The sequence below is a fragment of the Ptychodera flava genome, chromosome 9 (assembly GCF_041260155.1).
Source record: "Ptychodera flava strain L36383 chromosome 9, AS_Pfla_20210202, whole genome shotgun sequence".
Taxonomy (NCBI): domain Eukaryota; kingdom Metazoa; phylum Hemichordata; class Enteropneusta; family Ptychoderidae; genus Ptychodera; species Ptychodera flava.
This window is the reverse complement of record NC_091936.1, coordinates 34,998,783-35,017,105: the sequence shown is the minus strand read 5'-3', so window position 1 is coordinate 35,017,105 and position 18,323 is coordinate 34,998,783. Positions and strand designations below refer to the sequence as shown.

The 18,323-nt window shown below is 40.3% G+C and overlaps 2 protein-coding genes across 2 annotated transcripts; both read right to left on the bottom strand.

The window, feature by feature from the left end:
- Window positions 1–811: 811 nt before the first annotated feature.
- Window positions 812–10,602, bottom strand: LOC139140822 (peroxisomal bifunctional enzyme-like). Its single transcript, XM_070710259.1, has 8 exons — window positions 10,418–10,602; window positions 4,935–5,003; window positions 4,416–4,518; window positions 4,068–4,217; window positions 3,616–3,740; window positions 2,687–2,784; window positions 1,995–2,107; window positions 812–1,442 (listed from the first exon to the last, which is right to left on the bottom strand). The coding sequence occupies exons 1-8, from the start codon at window positions 10,502–10,504 to the stop codon at window positions 1,360–1,362; spliced, it is 828 nt and encodes a 275-aa protein (XP_070566360.1). The 5' UTR covers window positions 10,505–10,602; the 3' UTR covers window positions 812–1,359.
- A 148-nt stretch (window positions 10,603–10,750) lies between these two features.
- On the bottom strand, window positions 10,751–17,034 carry LOC139141290 (peroxisomal bifunctional enzyme-like). Its single transcript, XM_070710915.1, has 10 exons — window positions 16,839–17,034; window positions 15,899–15,935; window positions 15,184–15,292; window positions 14,803–14,941; window positions 14,316–14,472; window positions 13,348–13,477; window positions 12,690–12,801; window positions 12,179–12,266; window positions 11,692–11,847; window positions 10,751–11,017 (listed from the first exon to the last, which is right to left on the bottom strand). The coding sequence occupies exons 1-10, from the start codon at window positions 16,907–16,909 to the stop codon at window positions 10,751–10,753; spliced, it is 1,266 nt and encodes a 421-aa protein (XP_070567016.1). The 5' UTR covers window positions 16,910–17,034.
- Between the last annotated feature and the right edge of the window lie 1,289 nt (window positions 17,035–18,323).

Here is an 18,323-nt window from a genome sequence, read left to right as displayed (position 1 = left end):
CTTCTCCTGCAAAAGTTATGGTCAAAAAAATCTTTTTTTCTCAAAAATTGCTCTTGTACCATAGCTGCGGTGGAGGCATGAAAATCGTGAAAGTCAAAATCAGCCCGTAAAAAGCAGGAATCGCGTCTGAAAGCACCACAGCTACGGACCCACAACTACTGCGACCCAAGTCATTTAAACGTCAGCGAAAATGTCGATGACAGCATTGAGGCTGCATCTTCAACTCGGTGTACCGGCTTGCAAAAAGACGATATGGCAATGTTAAAATATAACTCGCTGTTTTAAACTTTTTGAAACTCTACTAGGGAAAGAATACATTGTAATCTAAGATCAGGCCAGAATGCTACGGTATACTTCAGGCAAGACGGTGGAAGAAATGCGGGATGTGATAGGATCGGTCATAAAGCAATATGCAGTAAACCAGCTCTGTGGAAGTGATTTCATGTCCTCTTAAGAAAAATCACAGATATATCTGTGGAGAAGAAGCTAATAATTTATGTCACAGTCATCGACGATTATTTTAGTCCACACAACAAAACTTCGGTAGCGTCAAGATGAGGGACAGAATGGCTTAGAAAGCCGCGACAAGTTTTCAAGAAAATGTCTTTGCCAGTGGCAATGAACAGCTATCTATTTCTTCCCATTTCTTTTAAGCAATTTATCGGCTTCGGAAGCGATGGTACGAGTTTAGTACGATTGACAGGTGAAATAAATCCGTACATCATTTGGCGTTATGTAGGCCTACATGTCAGGGTGCTGATACCGACAAACTGTAACTGACATACATGATTATGATACAATGACACTGATAGACATTTGGGAACATTCAATTGTTCTACATCCATATCATGTCTATCAAAACTTGCAACCGTGATTCAATTGTGAAAGTTACAGTAGTGTTCACTATTTGTCCCGTGCTACACGAGTTCCGGTCTAAATTACAAAAAAACAATCAACAAAATTCACTGACAATTCAGTATAAATGGAAAGGTGCTGCGCTTTCTTTTCATCATGGTACTATTAATGGTCAACTGAGATGTTCTGTTCTGTTGTACGAGCCAAAGATTCTTACGGTCCTGAAGGAACTGTGATCCAATGCCATCAAATGGTTACATTTGTCACACTTAGATATAAAGAACAACGTTATTCCTATTCTGAAGATTTTGTTTCGTTGTTGTATAGGGCGAAGGGTTTGTCAATTTACGGATTCAACTTTCATTTTATAATGAAGAATTACAGATGAGATAAAAATGCTTCGATTTCAATTGAGGTATAATATACGTCGAACGTGTTTCTGCCGTGACTGAGTTACCGATGGCCACGCAACGAAAAAGGCTGTAGTAGACTTTTGTCGGGAGTTCACAGATTACTAGAAGGTTTGCTCGCTTCCTCGGCGGCCATCTTCCTCAGCAGATCACTCGGCTGCCAATGCATGATGTCAGCTGTGAGAAAAACGGACAAAAGTTAACATCAGACGCAAACGGTGGCAACAGCGGGAGGTCCCAGAAAGCCAGAATCTCCGTGAGCCAAGGGGTCATTCCCAGTTTCCGTTCTCATCGCTGGAGATTTTCTATCACGTGACACTTATTTCATAGCTGATCATATCGTAAGAAGCTGTGACTCGTCTCTTATATTATATTCCCTAAATGGATAACAATTTATTATAATTTGTTCGAAAGCGAACGAAGACAAATAATCAGTTCACACGAAGACGGGTATGAAAAGTTTGAGCAAAGTGTCATGCTCGTCTGTCGGTCGCCACCAGATCGATTCCAAGTTGGCTATACCCAATTCAAACGGATATAATTTCAGGTTGCCATTTTCTGTTTATCATGAGTCCCCCGCAACTTTACCTGGTGGCGATAGCGTGTAAGAGCAGCGAGTTTCACAGCAATTTTCTGGGTATCTTAATTTCAACACTTATCTTTAAAATTGCTTGATCTGAAAATGGTTAAAGCGTCTATCATCATTCCCTGCGTGCCTTGGTTACTTACGGTGTTTCGATTGGTAGTAACATATTCGTTCGTAGAGTCTGGGCAAACCAACCATCTTCCGTGCGTAGTACATAGGACCGCCCAGGTGCCTGGGCCAGCCATAGCCATATATCCTGCATAACATGTTGCAGATTATTTTCACATCAGACTTAATGCCATAAAATACGTTGCTTTTAGACATGAAAAAAATATTTTGACGTTTCATAATTTTCAGTGGAGGCAATTACTACAATTCAATTTGCCCGCATTGTATGCAATCTCGTTCCGGCTTTTGTAACATGAGTTCAGTAACTACAGGAAGTCCAACAGAAAACTCTGACTGAGTCTGCGCAATGCTGTTGACTTCTCCAAGAACAAGAACGAGGTACACGTAGGACGAATCCCTTTTCCTCACAGGGTGTGACCGTTGTCAGACGTATGCTGTAAATTTATTTAGTCAAACAGTTAACAGTGGAAGGAAGCCATCGTTTCACGTTCATCGGCACAAAATATTCGGACGAAAACTGCAATAAAGAAATTGGCAGAACAAGCATGATCCTAATAATGAGGGAATTTGAAAACTTGTTTTCTGCAAGACTTACAATCCCAAGAGGAGAATGTTTATCTCCACTGAGTCTGACACTTTCTGAGGGCCATTCCATGCAAATGAAGTTAGCATTGTTTTCGAAAATGATTTGATCTACAATTGTTACCAGATTGTGTCGATGTCTTCCATTCTGGTTGCGATTCCGTCTTCTAAAACTCTGAATCCTTCATTGATGAGAGAATACACACATCGTTCCAATATTTCCTGAAACGATTGAAGCATAGAACACGCACTCTCAGCTTTTTTCATTGGATGTTATAACATTGCTACTTGAAAGTTTCATCGGAAAAAACCAACGACCAACTAATTTGTTTCATGACATTCGTGGTCATTTAAGGGCGGAATCTGTGTAAAAATTCTCGTCTTTGAATTTCATCTCACGCCTGGTCACCTAGAGTTGACTGTTTGGGTTATTCATGTCAGTTTTGCTGTCTTTTCAGCCACTTCCTTTGCTTTGTTTCAAACTTTTACGCTATAGATACTATCATGAAAAATCTACAACTAAAAACGCCCCAATGTTTGCCGGATCCATTCAATCTATCACCGAAAGAAAAAAACAACACTGTCATCGTATTATAAGTGACAGCCACTGTATATACGGGAGTAACCCTACGAGTATGGCGAGAGTGTCCGCTTTGGCACGCCGTCTCCAAACAAGAGTTGGGAGGCGGCGTAGCCACAACCGGACACTCTCGCCATACTCGTAGGGGTAATACGGGAGTAGAAAAACCCAAGCACCGGATAGAAGACTGGTTTCTTGTTGTACTCGAAATCAATAATCTAAAATCATGTCGATATGGTTAGAGTTTAATACAGCCTATACGTGTATAATATCCAATATCATTGTTGACAACTGAATTCTGGTCCGGACTAGCATTTGCAAACAGTAACACTGTATAGTATAGTATGCAACGCGTTGTGTTTGCTGCTAATATACTTTTGGAAGGAGAGCAAAACGTGTATTTGTTCTATACAACAAAAAATTATTACAATATTATCAAAAAATAAAGCTATTGTCACTTTAAACCCTTGTACCTGATAAGGAATTCTTCTTCTCTCTATGCCATGTTCTCTGCTGTATTCCTTTATCAATGTTTCTATCTCTGGATTAATCATGGTTTCATAGGCACCGGGTTTCTCATACTTGTAGAACCCTTGACCTGTAAATTAAAGAGAGCAATATTTTCACTATCATCAACATTCGCTATTTACAAAATGATAATTCTTTCCGTTTCTGGTTTCGTTCATGAAATTTGCGCTTAAGTAGTCTGGTTCCCTTTCCCAATTCTTCCGCTGGCTGTGCTGTTTTAACAGATATTCTTTATTACACTAAAGACAGACGAAGAAATAGGGCTGACAACAAGACTAGTGTACACACGTACAACGTTTGGTCATCGTTCTCAAACTAGCTTTGCTCTGGACAGCAAAACGCCACCGTTTCCAAATCATTCTGCCATATATCAATCAACCCACCAATCAAAAATTACCTGTCTTTTGCCCGAGGAGTCCACGTTCAAACAGAACATCGGTGATCGCACTGAAGCGATGTCCGTTGCGGTATCGAACTGGCACGGTTTTCGACACATTCTTCCCGACTAGCCCCATCTCCTCACGTATTCTTCTAGATGTGTCGCCTCCTAATAAACGTTACAAATACAAAGTTTGTTGTCGTTAAGCCTGTCTCATAGAAACTCTGACATTGCAAAAAACTATCGTATAACTATGAAAACTATAAGTCTTAGACTGAAAAGACCTGATGCGGCCCGGAGTAAGAGATCTCCACGGTGTCGGGTTTTAACAAAAACACTTCATTCAAATATTTAACAGTAACTCACCAATCATGTCAAATACTTTGAATGGACCGTATATGAATCCAAAATCCTCCAGAACATTGTCAATCTCTTCAGGCAAACACCCTTCTTCGAGTAAGAACAAACTCTAGTATGACACAAGAAACCGATGATGTCGAGTTGATTAAAAAGAGGACAACTGAAAATTTTTATAGTTTTGGAATCCTCATAGTTGATTGTTTTCCACAGTAAAACGCCGAACGAACGTGGCAGAATATTGGAATCTTTGCTATCGAAACAGAAAAATAGAAACGTTGTGATACAAAATGTAAGTAATACTGACATATTTAATTATAATTAACTGGAAAACACATGGTTACGTTTTGAATAATTAAAGTTGGTCGGGGCTGCACTTTTGTCAAGATGTGACGCAATTTATTCTGAAAGAAATTTTGATAGTCACAACAGTTCTGTTGCACAGAAGATTTCTGGTCCTACGAAAATCCCCAAACAGATAAGGTTTAGTTTCAAGATTAACCTAAGTTTCCATCATAATATACTTACCTCATTACTCCTACAGTTCAACATTCGATTGGCTACAAATGCTGGACAGTTGCCAACAAGAACCGGAATCTAGGCAGAGTTAAGATTGATATGGTATGAGATCACGTGCTTAAAGTCGTTTTTCGCAAAGAGGCCGACGTTTTTGTTAAATGCGCTCACCCTAATAATTGCAGTCATAACAAAGTTCTTCGAAGTACGTCGGTCTCTAAGTGTGGATTTGAAGATTTCAACATGTTGGTAGCGAACAAAGTTCCCTTCAATCAACATAGAACAAAATAGGAAAATCACTGATCTCCATATAACTCGAGGTTTTGTCTTTGGAACTTCCATCCAGCGTAAATGTGAGACTTGAACGAAGTGATCTCTTCAAAGTTAGTGTTTTGAATACTAGCACAGGGGGCTCTTACTCCTTGTTTATTTGTGTCTGTGTTTGTTTGTCTGTATGTGTTTGTGTTTGTTTATTTGTTATTTTTAAAAAATAACAGCAAAAAGCTGTTTTGTTTATATTTGTCAATAAAGAGCAGTTTATTTATTTATTTGTTTGTTTGTTTGTTTGTTGATATGTATTTCCGTTGGTTAGGGTTAGGGTTAGGCTTAAGTTAGGGTTAGGGTTAGGCTTAGGCTTAGGCTTAAGTTAAGGTTAGGGTTAGGGTTAGACTCATTCACTCCCTCTATATATTCAGTAGAGGGAGTGAATAAGTCTAACCCTAACCCTAACTTAAGCCTAACCCTAACCCTAACCTAAGCCTAACCCTAACCCTAACCATCGAAAATACATATCAACAAACAAACAAACAAATAAATAAATAAATAAATAAATAAACTGCTCTTTATTGACAAATATTAACAAAACAGCTTTTCGCTGTTATTTTATTAAGAATAACAAATAAACAAACACAAACACATTCACAAAAACCAGATATGAACTGAATTGCCTCGCGTGCACATTTTGTAAAGTACTTCTTGGGGTATTGGCTTTTATGACATTACATTGTTTTTATTCCCGAAATTAATCCAATCTATCTAAATTTGACATTATCCCCACTGTATTACGCAATGAAAAAAAAGAAAAGAAACCATTTGAAAAATTATGATCCAACAATATCTGTCGATGCAAGTGCAAATGGCTGAGCAGGCTCTTAACTGGCAGAGGTCGCGTTTGCGTATAAATTCTGCATATTTCACATATAATTGCCATGTAGAACGAGTTGACCTACTTCACAGTATCTCAATGCGCCCAAAAACGATACAATCATCTGTGCCGCGCCGTGTAGCAGCAAAATGAGTTCGTGACCTTTGAAGTACGCGTTTCAAAAAATAAATACCCATGGGAACCTGCTCACCACGCCACGCAACTCATGTACAGCTGACTATGGTGCACTTGTCAGGCGATGGTCGATGATTCTGGTTATTGCCTATATTGTCAAGTTCAATGCCTAATTTACGGAAACACGAACTCTGTCTAGTGTATTCGAAGCTCTGCGTACAGGTTGTGCACACGGCCTCTACCACGTGCTGTCCTGTGGACAGTGTGGTACAAGCCGTCGGCCTACCACCGTACCGCCGGGAAACGCAGACCTATTGTACGCAGGAGCATGGCAGGAGCTAGCCTACTGCTCCTGATTTAACATCAATGCCAACATGGAAATCTCATGAAAAATTTGTCATTGTTGGTTCTGTAGCTAATACAATCTTGAAAAGCAACTTAAAAGACACAGACTGTTATTTTCTCGATCCGCTATCTGCGGACTACGTGCTGAAGTACATTGACTGTTCATGTCAACGATCGTTTCTCCCTCTGCAGAGTTTCTGTATCCCGTTCAACAACGCTGTACCTCGATCACACGATAGTGACGCTATGTAGCTGTGCAGTATTGAAACTTATCATAAAATGGCCACCTCGACAGTAACACGTATTGTCAGGATTATCGTACGGAAAAAAAGACTGCAAAACTAAGACTTATGAATCTTCATCAGAATTGAACACATCATGATTGTACACGAGTATCAACCGTGAATGCACGTTGAGCTCGGCAGTTAGACCACAGGGTCCTCGAGCTCCGATGATGATGGTGATTAAACATTTAAAAATGAAGAAAAATAAAAATATATTTGGACTCAGTAAAGTTGTTGTTGTTGTTGTTGTTATTGATGTTGTAGTTGATAGTATTTGCAGAAAATGACAAATTATGCGCTGCAAAATTCAATACAGCCTCACTGTACACATGGAGGTAAGCTACCTCCATGCTATACACAAGCGCTGCAAAATTCAATACAGCGATATTGATGATGATGATGATTAAATATTTAAAAAGGGAGAAAAATAAAAATTTATTGGACTCTGTAAATTTGTTGTTGTTGTTGTTGTTTTATTATTGTTGTTGTTGTTGTTGATAGTATTTGCAGAAAAGAACAAAGTATGCGCTGCGAAATTCAATACAGCCTTACTATACTATGCGCTGCAAAATTCAATACAGCCTAACTATACATGTGCGTTGCCGCCTAACTATACTATGCGTTGCAAATTCAATACAGCCTAACTATACATGTGCGTTGCCGCCTAACTATACTATGCGTTGCAAATTCAATACAGCCTAACATTACCCAAGGGTTGTCACTTCATTGCCACACACTTTTTTTTCAATCGCCAAAAATGCACCTAGCAAGCATCGAAATCGGTAAAATTCGACGTAGGGTCAAAGCACATTGGTCCTTCTCAATCATACTCAAACATTTTTACCTCTTACCGATGAAAAGTCGAGAAATCAGCAGGTTTTCAACGCATCTTGTCGTCTCTCACATTCCAGATTTAAAAGACCGCGCGGTACATTAAGTCAAGTGGGCGCATTTCAAATCGAACCAATAGCTGAGCCCGTACTGAATGAATGGGCCGACGTGAAAACCCGGCAGTAACGTAAGTTTCTCACGTCTTTGGAAAGAACTTTCTCTTGCTATGGGTGAACTGCAACTGTTAAAGTTACCAGAATTTCATACGCAGACAGTGTCACCCATAGTCTTCAAAAGACGTAAGAAACTTACGTTACTGCCAGGTTTTCACGCTGGGCCCATCCAGCTCTGCTATTGGTTCGATTTGAAATGCGCCCATGTGACTTAATGTACCGCGCGGTCTTTTAAATCTGGAATGTAAGAGACGACCAGATGCGCCGAAAACCTGCTGATTTCTCGACTTTTCATCGGTAAGAGGTAAAAATGTTTGAGTATGATTGAGAAGGACCAATGTGCTTTGACCCTACGTCGAATTTTACCGATTTCGATGCTTGCTAGGTGCATTTTTGGCGATTGAAAAAAAAGTGTGTGGCAATGAAGTGACAACCCTTGGGTAATGTTAGGCTGTATTGAATTTGCAACGCATAGTATAGTTAGGCGCCAACGCACATGTATAGTTAGGCTGTATTGAATTTGCAACGCATAGTATAGTTAGGCGGCAACGCACATGTATAGTTAGGCTGTATTGAATTTGCAACGCATAGGCCATAGTATAGTTGGGCGGCAACGCACAGGCTGTAATGAATTTTGCAGCGCATAGTATAGTAAGGCTGTATCGAATTTCGCAGCGCATACTTTGTTCTTTTCTGCAAATACTATCAACAACAACAACAACAATAATAAAAACATCAACAGCAACAAATTTACAGAGTCCAATATATTTTTATTTTCTCCATTTTTAAATATTTAATCATCATCATCATCAATATCGCTGTATTGAATTTTGCAGCGCATGTGTATAGCATGGAGGCAGCTTACCTCCATGTGTACAGTGAGGCTGTATTGAATTTTGCAGCGCATAATTTGTCCTTTTCTGAAAATACTATCAACTACAAAAACAACAACAATAACAAACAACAACAACAACAACTTTACTGAGTCCAAATACATTTTCCTTCATTTTTAATGTTTGATCACCATCATCACCGGAGCTCGAGGACCCTGTGGTTACACAAGCATGGTACGCTACATGCATAGCCCTACGAGTATGGCGACAGTGTCCGGCTTTGGCTACGCCGGGGGCTACGCCGCCTACCGGAGGTGGGAGGCGGCGTAGCCAAAGCCGGACACTCTCGCCATACTCGTACGGCTAGCTACATGCACTGCCGCGATGCCGATCGTATGCATTCCAAGGCCTATCCCGGAATTTGTTTCACAAACAACCTCAAAGGAGAGCAAACATACTTCTATGGACAATGACGAATACGTTTCTTGGCGAAGCAAAATCAAAACAGTGCAGCAGTACATGAAGTAGGTCATGGCCTTGGACTCTGTGCACGAACCTGATTGGACACTTCAATACCTTTGACCCAAAGTTATTATTCATCAGCACTTCCATGCCATGAGGCTAGGTAGAGAACGTATTACGTACGCAGTGTACGCTGTGTGTTAGGAACGCACACCGTACACTGCGTACGTACGCAGGGCTAGCGAGAGAGTTGCCGACATCGACGGTTATTTACGAAAAAAGAATAAAAGACTGGCATTTTTGGAAGCGATCGAGTAACTGCGGTAGGCAGGGATACGACTTGGGCCCAAGAACGCTGAATTTCGGCAGTAATTTGGCTTTTTACGTCAAGTCCAAAAATGGATTTGAAGTCACCAACTCTACGTACGGGTCTTTGCAGGGCTGTGGTGAGCGGGGCTATTAATAGCTGTAGCGGAACACACAGCATCGTACGCAGGGCTAAGAACGTATGTACTCATTTCTGGCGATCGAGCAGCGAGGGAAACAATCAATTACCAAGGATGAAGCTAATTTGCTAAACGATATTTTATCTTGAATAGTGAGTTGAATGAGTAATAAAATATCATATTTTTAATGTTCAATACGAGGTTGAAACACGGAGGGACCGTGGTTGAAACCAGAGCTATCCAGCTGTAGCCAACCTGGACAAGCACATTTCACAGCACCCTCAAACAGTCGATTGTTTTCACTTGTCATACGCGGCGTAACAGAAAAATTAAAACTTTCATAACTTCATTAATATCCAAGCCACGCCCACCAAAACCTTTTCAGTTCTAGCCATTTGAATTCTGAAGATGTCTACCAATTTGACTGAAATACGTTCAGCCGTTTTTGAGAAAATGGACCAACAGACAGACAGACAGACACACAGACAGACATCGCTGCGACATAACCTCGCTGCGCGCATGCGCACGCGAGGTAACAAACACAGACACAAATAAACAAGGAATAAAAGCCCCCAGTGATACTAGTAGTTCAATCAGTTCTACTATTTATGGTGGAGCCAGCCCAGTGACGGCTTTCAGCGTTAAAGGGAAACTGATTATTGCCACCTCCCTCCCTGCCCCCCCCCCCCCTCTCTCTCTCTCTCTCTCTCTCTCTCTCTCTCTCTCTCTCTAAATATGCTTTGAATAAACAATTTATCATGCTGTTTATCGATATGGTTTGACGGATACTTACTTTTCTTGAACATCGAAGACAGAAAAATATCTTACAATTTGAAGCTTACCTTTTTCAAAGCTTTGCCGAAGGTCATTGCAGTAGCTATAGTTTCTGGTGATGTGTGCTTGCCCCTTACTGTCTCAAGCAATTTCATTGCATGAGCTGGGACGAAGAAATGCGTGCCAATCACCTTGTCTGGTCGTCTGGTGGCGCTGGAAATCTGTACAAGACCACGTTAAAATGTTACCGTGACGATCAGATATAACAGACTTTGACGGTGGCCGTGACTCTGATGTGCTATTGCGTAATACTTGAAGCACATTGTCACTTTAAACACCTAAAGTAAATACTTTTATACGGAGTCTGGAAAGTTTTGTGTTATCATCAATTTGGTACTTGCCTACCTCATCATATCCAACATTGACGTGTTAGAACAGAGCACCGTTCCCGGTTTGCAGATGCTATCCAGTTTCTTGAAGACTTCCTTCTTGATTGACATGGTTTCGAAGACGACTTCAACCACGACGTCCACGTTTCTGATTTGATTATAATCCAATGTCGGTGTGATCAGGGAGATTCTCTGCCTCGCCGTCTCTTCCGATATTCTTCCTTTTCTCACGCTGCTTTCATACACATGTCTGATTCGGTCCATTCCTTTCTCCAAGAGCTGAGACATTGGTTGGGGAAACGACGAAACAAACAAACAAACAAATATGATGACACTCAGGGAAACGGCAAACACATCTATGCCAAGGTAAAACGATTTATACGGAGTTGTAAATAAACATGGCCGTTGACATTAAAAATTAATAGATCTGGTATATTAAATAGTAAGACTACTGAGAATATTTACACGTACTCCTGAGATACTTTGCACGTTAAGGATCAGAAGTCTATATAACACAGCTAGATTATACGGCGAGAGAGTGTGTTAGAAGTGGCTGTCCAAATTGGTATTAGGTAGCTACTGTATTGAAGCATCAACGATTAATTAAGCAATAATGTATCCTTCCCGGCCCATAATGGAAAGCAAACTTAGCACGGCATATGTACGCGACGCCGAGTATACACAGTGGAGTGCAACGTTTGCTCGAGTCCAGTAAGGACGTTATGGACCGGGAGGGTGTACATTATAACTATAACTTTATACTTTTGGCGATGCCAGTGAATTTCTAGATGTAGAAAAAAATCTGTGGCCACAATGCTGGATAATCGAATATTTTATCAGTAATACTCTGGTGTATAACGTCACAAAATTATCTTGTATTGACAAAGCAATTATTTAATAAACTATAAAGAGCCCAAGACGGTGGTGTGGTATTTTGATAGATTAGTTGATACCTTTTGGTTGATCTCCAGGAGAAAAATCGGAATGTTGTTGTCGACGAATGACATCGCGATACCATTTCCCATGGTACCGCAGCCTATCACGGCGGCAGTCTTCACCGGTAAGGGCTTGACTGTTTTGTGGCTTATCTTACCACCAGGCAGTTCCCACTGAAAACGAAGGAAACTTTCCACATAACATCATAAGAACTGTAGACTTTTGGAGTGTTAAGCATTCTAATTTCTGCAGTGATTGCCGACGACATGGAAGAACAGACACATCGTTTTCGTCTCTTCATGAGATAAACAAGGGTTCCTGGAGGGACCATGGTTAAACTGAATTGTAAAGCATCATTGGCCAGTTGCTTCTATAAATGCATTTTCATATCATTTGCATTACTGCAAGCCATGACAGAATGCACTTTTGTGGTTTTGTAGGGTTGTAGCCGAAACCCTAAATCAAATTCTGTATGTCCAACATCATATGTTTGAAAGAATTTACCTTTTGAGCAGTTCGTTCGGCGAAAAAAGCGTACTGCATCGCTGACGACTGCGCACTCGTCATGAGTTCAAGAGCGAGTTCTCCTTCTCTGTAAATGGAGAGAGAACACAGTGAGTTGTTCAGCCTGCTTGGGCTTGATAGATCCGACGATCGCCTTATCAATCATGGAAGGAAAATTGATCTTTGAATGTCAAGGCCTGGGGCAACATCGTACTTTATTGATAAGTAAGGACAGTGTATATGAAAAGTGGAGATAGTCTGATGCTGTATTTCTGTTTCCTTATCCTAAACCGGTTTTATGATTGATCCCAGGATGAATACAGATGGGTCAATGCTGATCCAACACTGTGCAGAACTGATTTCTAAATTGGTTAGAATTCTTGATCGTACCCGTATAACAAACAGAGCAAGAAGTGAGCTTGTAGTGTGGAAGCACGAACAGCGAATGTCATCGGATTAGTCAGTCATCGCTGACTTTCCAACAACCGGGGAAAATACAACAGAGACTTACAAGGTGATACCTTCGGTGTAGCTAGAAGTCTTGACAGCTGCTTCGATGGCGCGTAGACTATACATAGGTGAAATTGCTCCTCTGGACCGCTTCATTACCCGCTTTCTTGCCTCTGTTGAAAAGAAGTACACGACAACGAAAAAATCCGTGTAGTCTACAACTGAAATTTTGGCAAGTCGAACACCTTACGTTACCCCATTTAACTCTACAAAAATATGTAACAATACGACATTGATATTTCATATTGCAGCGTCTTCCTTTACTCTGTTCGAATCAATATACTGGGATTGGGTTACCATTGAAAATTATACTTGTATTTACTAAAACTAAACAATTGTTGGGGTTATATTCGTGTGCGAGACCGAAAAATTTTCATTAATTTGCGGTCTCGTGCATTTGTTTCTTGTTCGGTAACGTCATTATCTTGGCTTTTGTAGACGTAACTTTTTGTTATCATCATCAACACGTAGAACAACACATCGAGACACGTCCCCATCTCCCCCCCTCTCTCTCTCTCTCTCTCTCTCTCTCTCTCTCTCTCTCTCTCTCTCTCTCTCTCCCCACCCCCTCTCTCAACATATGCGCGTTTAGTAGCTTCGATTTCATTCTCGCTTCTATTTCTTGGAGATTACATGGGGCAAATTAACGTGACTTTTACCGTCGAAAATCCAGTCGGCATTTTCAACATCTTTCACTGGCATTTTGCTCACGCGTCGTGGACCCACCGGTTCCTTCGCAACAGAGTGGGCAAATGCAATGGCCTCCTTGACAACATCACCATCTGTAATCTACAAAGACCAACGAGCGGAACACATGGCGTGTGTGAGGTGATGATTTTTATTTGACTAATAAAGTACTACAATATTACCCGTAAAGCTAACCCACCTAGTCACAATACAGGTAACTTGCACGTTCGACATAAAAAAATGTATTTCCGTTAACATGCTCTCAGAGAATAGGGTAGGTCGGTCGGAAAGACGCACAATTTGGCAAAATAATGCATGATTTTCGAAATGCAAAAAACGAAAACTAAAGGTCGGAGGGTTTTAAATAGAGTAGATTTGACCGGTAGCACATGTTTTAATGTGGCCTTATTTTGGCTTTTATACCGAATATGATCGGACTTTGATCTTCGTGAAGTTCGTCGAGGAAAAAGCTGAGTGAACCTTTATTATAGGTTACGCATCGGAGGCATTTTGAACAATTTATGTAACATTATGACACGGCCAAATAACGAACTCATAGTCTCACAAATACAAGACATCCATGACAAAGTCTCCGTTTGCAACTGTATGGAAGCATCTCATTTGAAGGAAAGTTTTTCAAAATCCATCTGTATTATATGTAACAACTTTGCATAAGGAACGGTGAAATACGGAAGAATTGATTGCATCATTAAACTTTGGAAGAATGAAAGACATTTTGGATCGAATCACAATACAATGAAACGTGTGAAAATGACGTGCCTACACTGGTCTTCCACCCTACGGGTGAAATCGTTTTTGGCATTTCTGTGACTATAGGTGAAGCCCCTCGGACTAACGCACAGCCCCCTACAATGAGCCGTGGTGTTTTAGAAACAATGCACACAATTCTTAACTGCGCCCTATTGAATGATAAACAAACCTTGTCCAGAATACCCATTTGATGAGCTTCAGTAGCTGGGACGTGTCGACCACTCACAATTACATCGATAGCATTGGCAATGCCAGCAACCCTGGGAAGACGTTGAGTTCCTGTTGCTGCTGGCAACAATCCGATCATTATTTCAGGAAAGGATACCCTAGATAATTCGGATGAGATATAAAAAGGATACTTGATGGCGACATAACCAGAAATCCTTATTCAAAAGCAAGACAGATGAATGCTATGAATACAATATATACCCTTTTCATCATTCATAACTTTTACTTTTTGTATACATATTTATGTATACACTTGAATGACCATTATAAAATGTTATGTCATACAGTTTGACGTAGCGGGTCGTCTAACTGAAGTGTGGTAACACAGGCCGGTTTTACCGAGGTGTTTCTCGGTGTTGGGGTAACTCAAGGCAAGTCCGGTCGGTCAAAGAGAAACAAAAACAACAACAAGAAAACCCAAACTTTACCTTGACTTGCTGTTAGCAATTCTATAGTGACACCCGAGAGATATTTCTAAACCACCGCCGAAGGCCAACCCAGAAATAGCAGCCACCACAGGCTTACTGCATGCTTCAATAGTATGGGTGAGTTCGGTCAGACTGGGATCTTCAAAATTGAAAACAAAGTGTTAATTGGTTAAAAAACACATAAACAAGATTTTTGCGTGGAATATATTTCAAAGTACAGGAAAATACGTATTAGAAATGGAAATGACTTTTTGTCACAATATTCATATATTTGAAGGATTTTACCGCCTAGCGTGGTAAGGCAAAGAACTTGCTATAAACTACAAACTGTCCGAATTCAAATTAGCGAGTCAGGTGTGTGAACTTCAACTGGAACCAAACCTTGAAAATACTGTCCTGTAGAAAACTCTTTGATATCGGCACCAGCTGAGAATACGTCGCCTTGTCCATGTATCACAACGGCTGATACGCCTCTGTCTTCTTCCGCTTTCTGTCAGGAAACGAATGAAAAAAATCATTTAGCGTAGGCCGGACAGGCATTCGGGCGTTCAAACTTACGTTTCTTATCTACCACTAGTTGAAGGTTCATTTGGAAGCTCTTGGAGTAAATACAATTTTCACCATCTTCTTTTGTGAAACACGCGGACAGTGGCCATTTTGATTTTTATATATCGGCAAATAAAAGGTAATATGTCCCTCTGATAAAATTTGCATGGTGACCTCTGATTTTTATTCTTGATTTTGACTGAGAATGGTCGAAAGTTTCCTTGAGGAAAGTTTGAGCAAAAGTCTTTCACTTGTACTTTTGGAGGGACATACTACCCTAACAAAATATCGATACCGGTGTAGATTGATGAATAAAATTATGTGTAATTTTATCTGACTTATGAAGGGTATTATTTCAAGTAACTACTGTCATAAGAAATAGCATTTCAATCAGATGTAGCGATAAATGTTATAGGTTTAGTTCTTGTTGAAAGTGTGGTATTTGTGAGCAGTGATATTTTATACTGTGTTGATCTTATGAAGGGAGAAGACAACGAGAGCGACCTGAGTTTGTCTCTCTGCATGATATGCACATATCATATGTACTTACGTTGATACCATTGGTGATGCCCTCTCGTACATGATGACTGAAGGAATAATTTCAAATGAATTATTCATTATGCGAGTAAATCAAGACACAACAGTATTAAAATGTGGCATTCATATAATAATCCTGGATGTAATTGTAACGATTAATGAAGACGAATCAAAATATGAACTTCTGGCAATTGCAAACAGATAAATTCTGACAAAGACTAGTAGGCCTACTTTCAAAATTTTAAGTTGGTGATCGATAGATCGTCGTTTTGAATTTCGAGGTTCCTTATATATAAAAAATGTTGTGGTCGCTTATTGTAAAATTGTCTTTCTATGGCACGAAGAGCTGAAGTAAAGAACGTATTAGGAACCTCGATCATTTTAAACCTGTATTTACGATAACCTGTGGGGAAAAGTATGAGACGATGTTCTGGCCAGGTATGAACTGCTTACTAGTATGCGCTGTTGCCGTAGGGGGCGTACTGCTATGCACAAAAGAGGTCTGGGTCTCGGACTGGCAAGCCACAGTCCCAATCCCTCTGAGGGTCCGTGGTCGATCTATTTTGCATCATACTGCTTCGTTCAAACTGCGAAAAGGTCTACGATGCAACAGGAAAGATTACTTGTTGTGTCAGAGAACATACGTACACTGAATTCAAGCGTCCGTGTCTGAAAATATAAAGCTTGGTATCGGATCTGTTTCGAAATGGACCTCCGCAGTGTCGACATCAACCGACTGTCTGTGTTGTGTCCAGTTCCATGTTACATACAACCGCATTATTGGATATTCTATCAACTACACACAGACTTTAAACCCCTCGTCCTATTTACATGATTTATCTTCACTGCTTGTGATTTCCTTGCACATGATCAGGCGATCGAAGGGGGTCTGCTGCAGTTCGCTAGCACACACCTTTCCCCGGTGATGGTGTTGTGTTACAAAGTGCACTTACCTGAGAGCATTGACAGGTGGATTATTCAGTGCAATAATTGCCACGGCGCCTTTCCTGCGGTAATCAGCCATGACTGCAACATGCAACAGTACTATTGGCTACACAGTCCTCAGGAACAAAGTCCCATATTTTCACCCGTACTTTGCCGACCGTATCAAAGTTCGACCTCCCGAACAACATCACATCAGCTGATAAGGGATGGTTCAAAGGTCACTGGTTTTACATTTGTGAATGTATATTCATGATGTTGCTAATGCATTGTAATCCTCAGTCAATCAATTCGCAGCTCGGATGTCCGTCCCCAGGTTAATGTTGGGGGCTGGGGTAGGAGTGTCTTTGTCTCAGCACAGGGGCACCTTGACTTAACAACAGTAAACAAGTAATGAAAAATAAAAAAACAAAACAATAGAAAAAACTCAAAAGAGAAAAAAATAGAATAGTAAAAAAATGGTCAAAAGAAAAAATAGAAAGAATAAACAAATATAAACAAAACAAACAAAACACAAGCAAACAAAAACAAACAAGTAAACATACCTTACTGGTGAGTGTTTCTCCTCTCTCAATAATTCACCTTGCTATGGGCATGGTCTTCCACCCTATATATAGAGCTGAGAACCATCCCCATTCCTTGTCTGTGATATAGCTATTAACACGAGCTGCTAGGCCAGTGCTACATGAGAAATTCAAGGGAAGCTGTTGTCGGAATTGCGCATGTGCAACTTTCTTGTCTACAAACAATATATTTCATGCATGATATCTTGATGCATCATGTCAACATAGCTGCAACATTTAAATTTTAAGATAGCCATTATTAACAAACATGTTTTAACTTTCATCAATCGCCAACGTACGCTTAGCACATACAGTGTTTACATCGGTCGAGGGGGTCCCTGGCAACCTTTGAGCAGAGTTCTGACGACAGCCTCCCTTTAAGCTTCTATGCTAATTAAAGGGCATTGGCAAATGATTGTTTTTACCAAGCCTAGTGTGAGCTCTTGTCCAATCAGAACGAAGTAGGCATTGGCATGACTGATAAAATATAATAATATCAGTGTTTAATTACATGTAAACTTTCAACACAGGCATCAAGTGACAACATAGAATAGGTCACACCATGTACTTTAAAGCCCCACCAGCTGTATCTTTTTGCATTATTTTTATGATTAGCTTACTTTAAGCTCAAATAAGTTTGTGAGAATGTACTAATGTAGGTGTGTGTATACACTAATTACTATAAACTACCCGCTGGGACTGTATGTATGCAACTCTTTTGAACAAGATAAAGATGACACTGCTATTAAATGTTTGTCCAAACATTAAATCACAGCCCCGTGCGGAAAAGCAAAAATGGTAGATACATGTGCATATCTGCCTGAAATCTTCACATGAATTGCACAGAGTAGGCCAATGTAATGCATAGGGGCAATTGTTTTCAACTGTGCCAGCGTATATTCTGTAATATTACTGGTTTTTGAAAATGGTGGG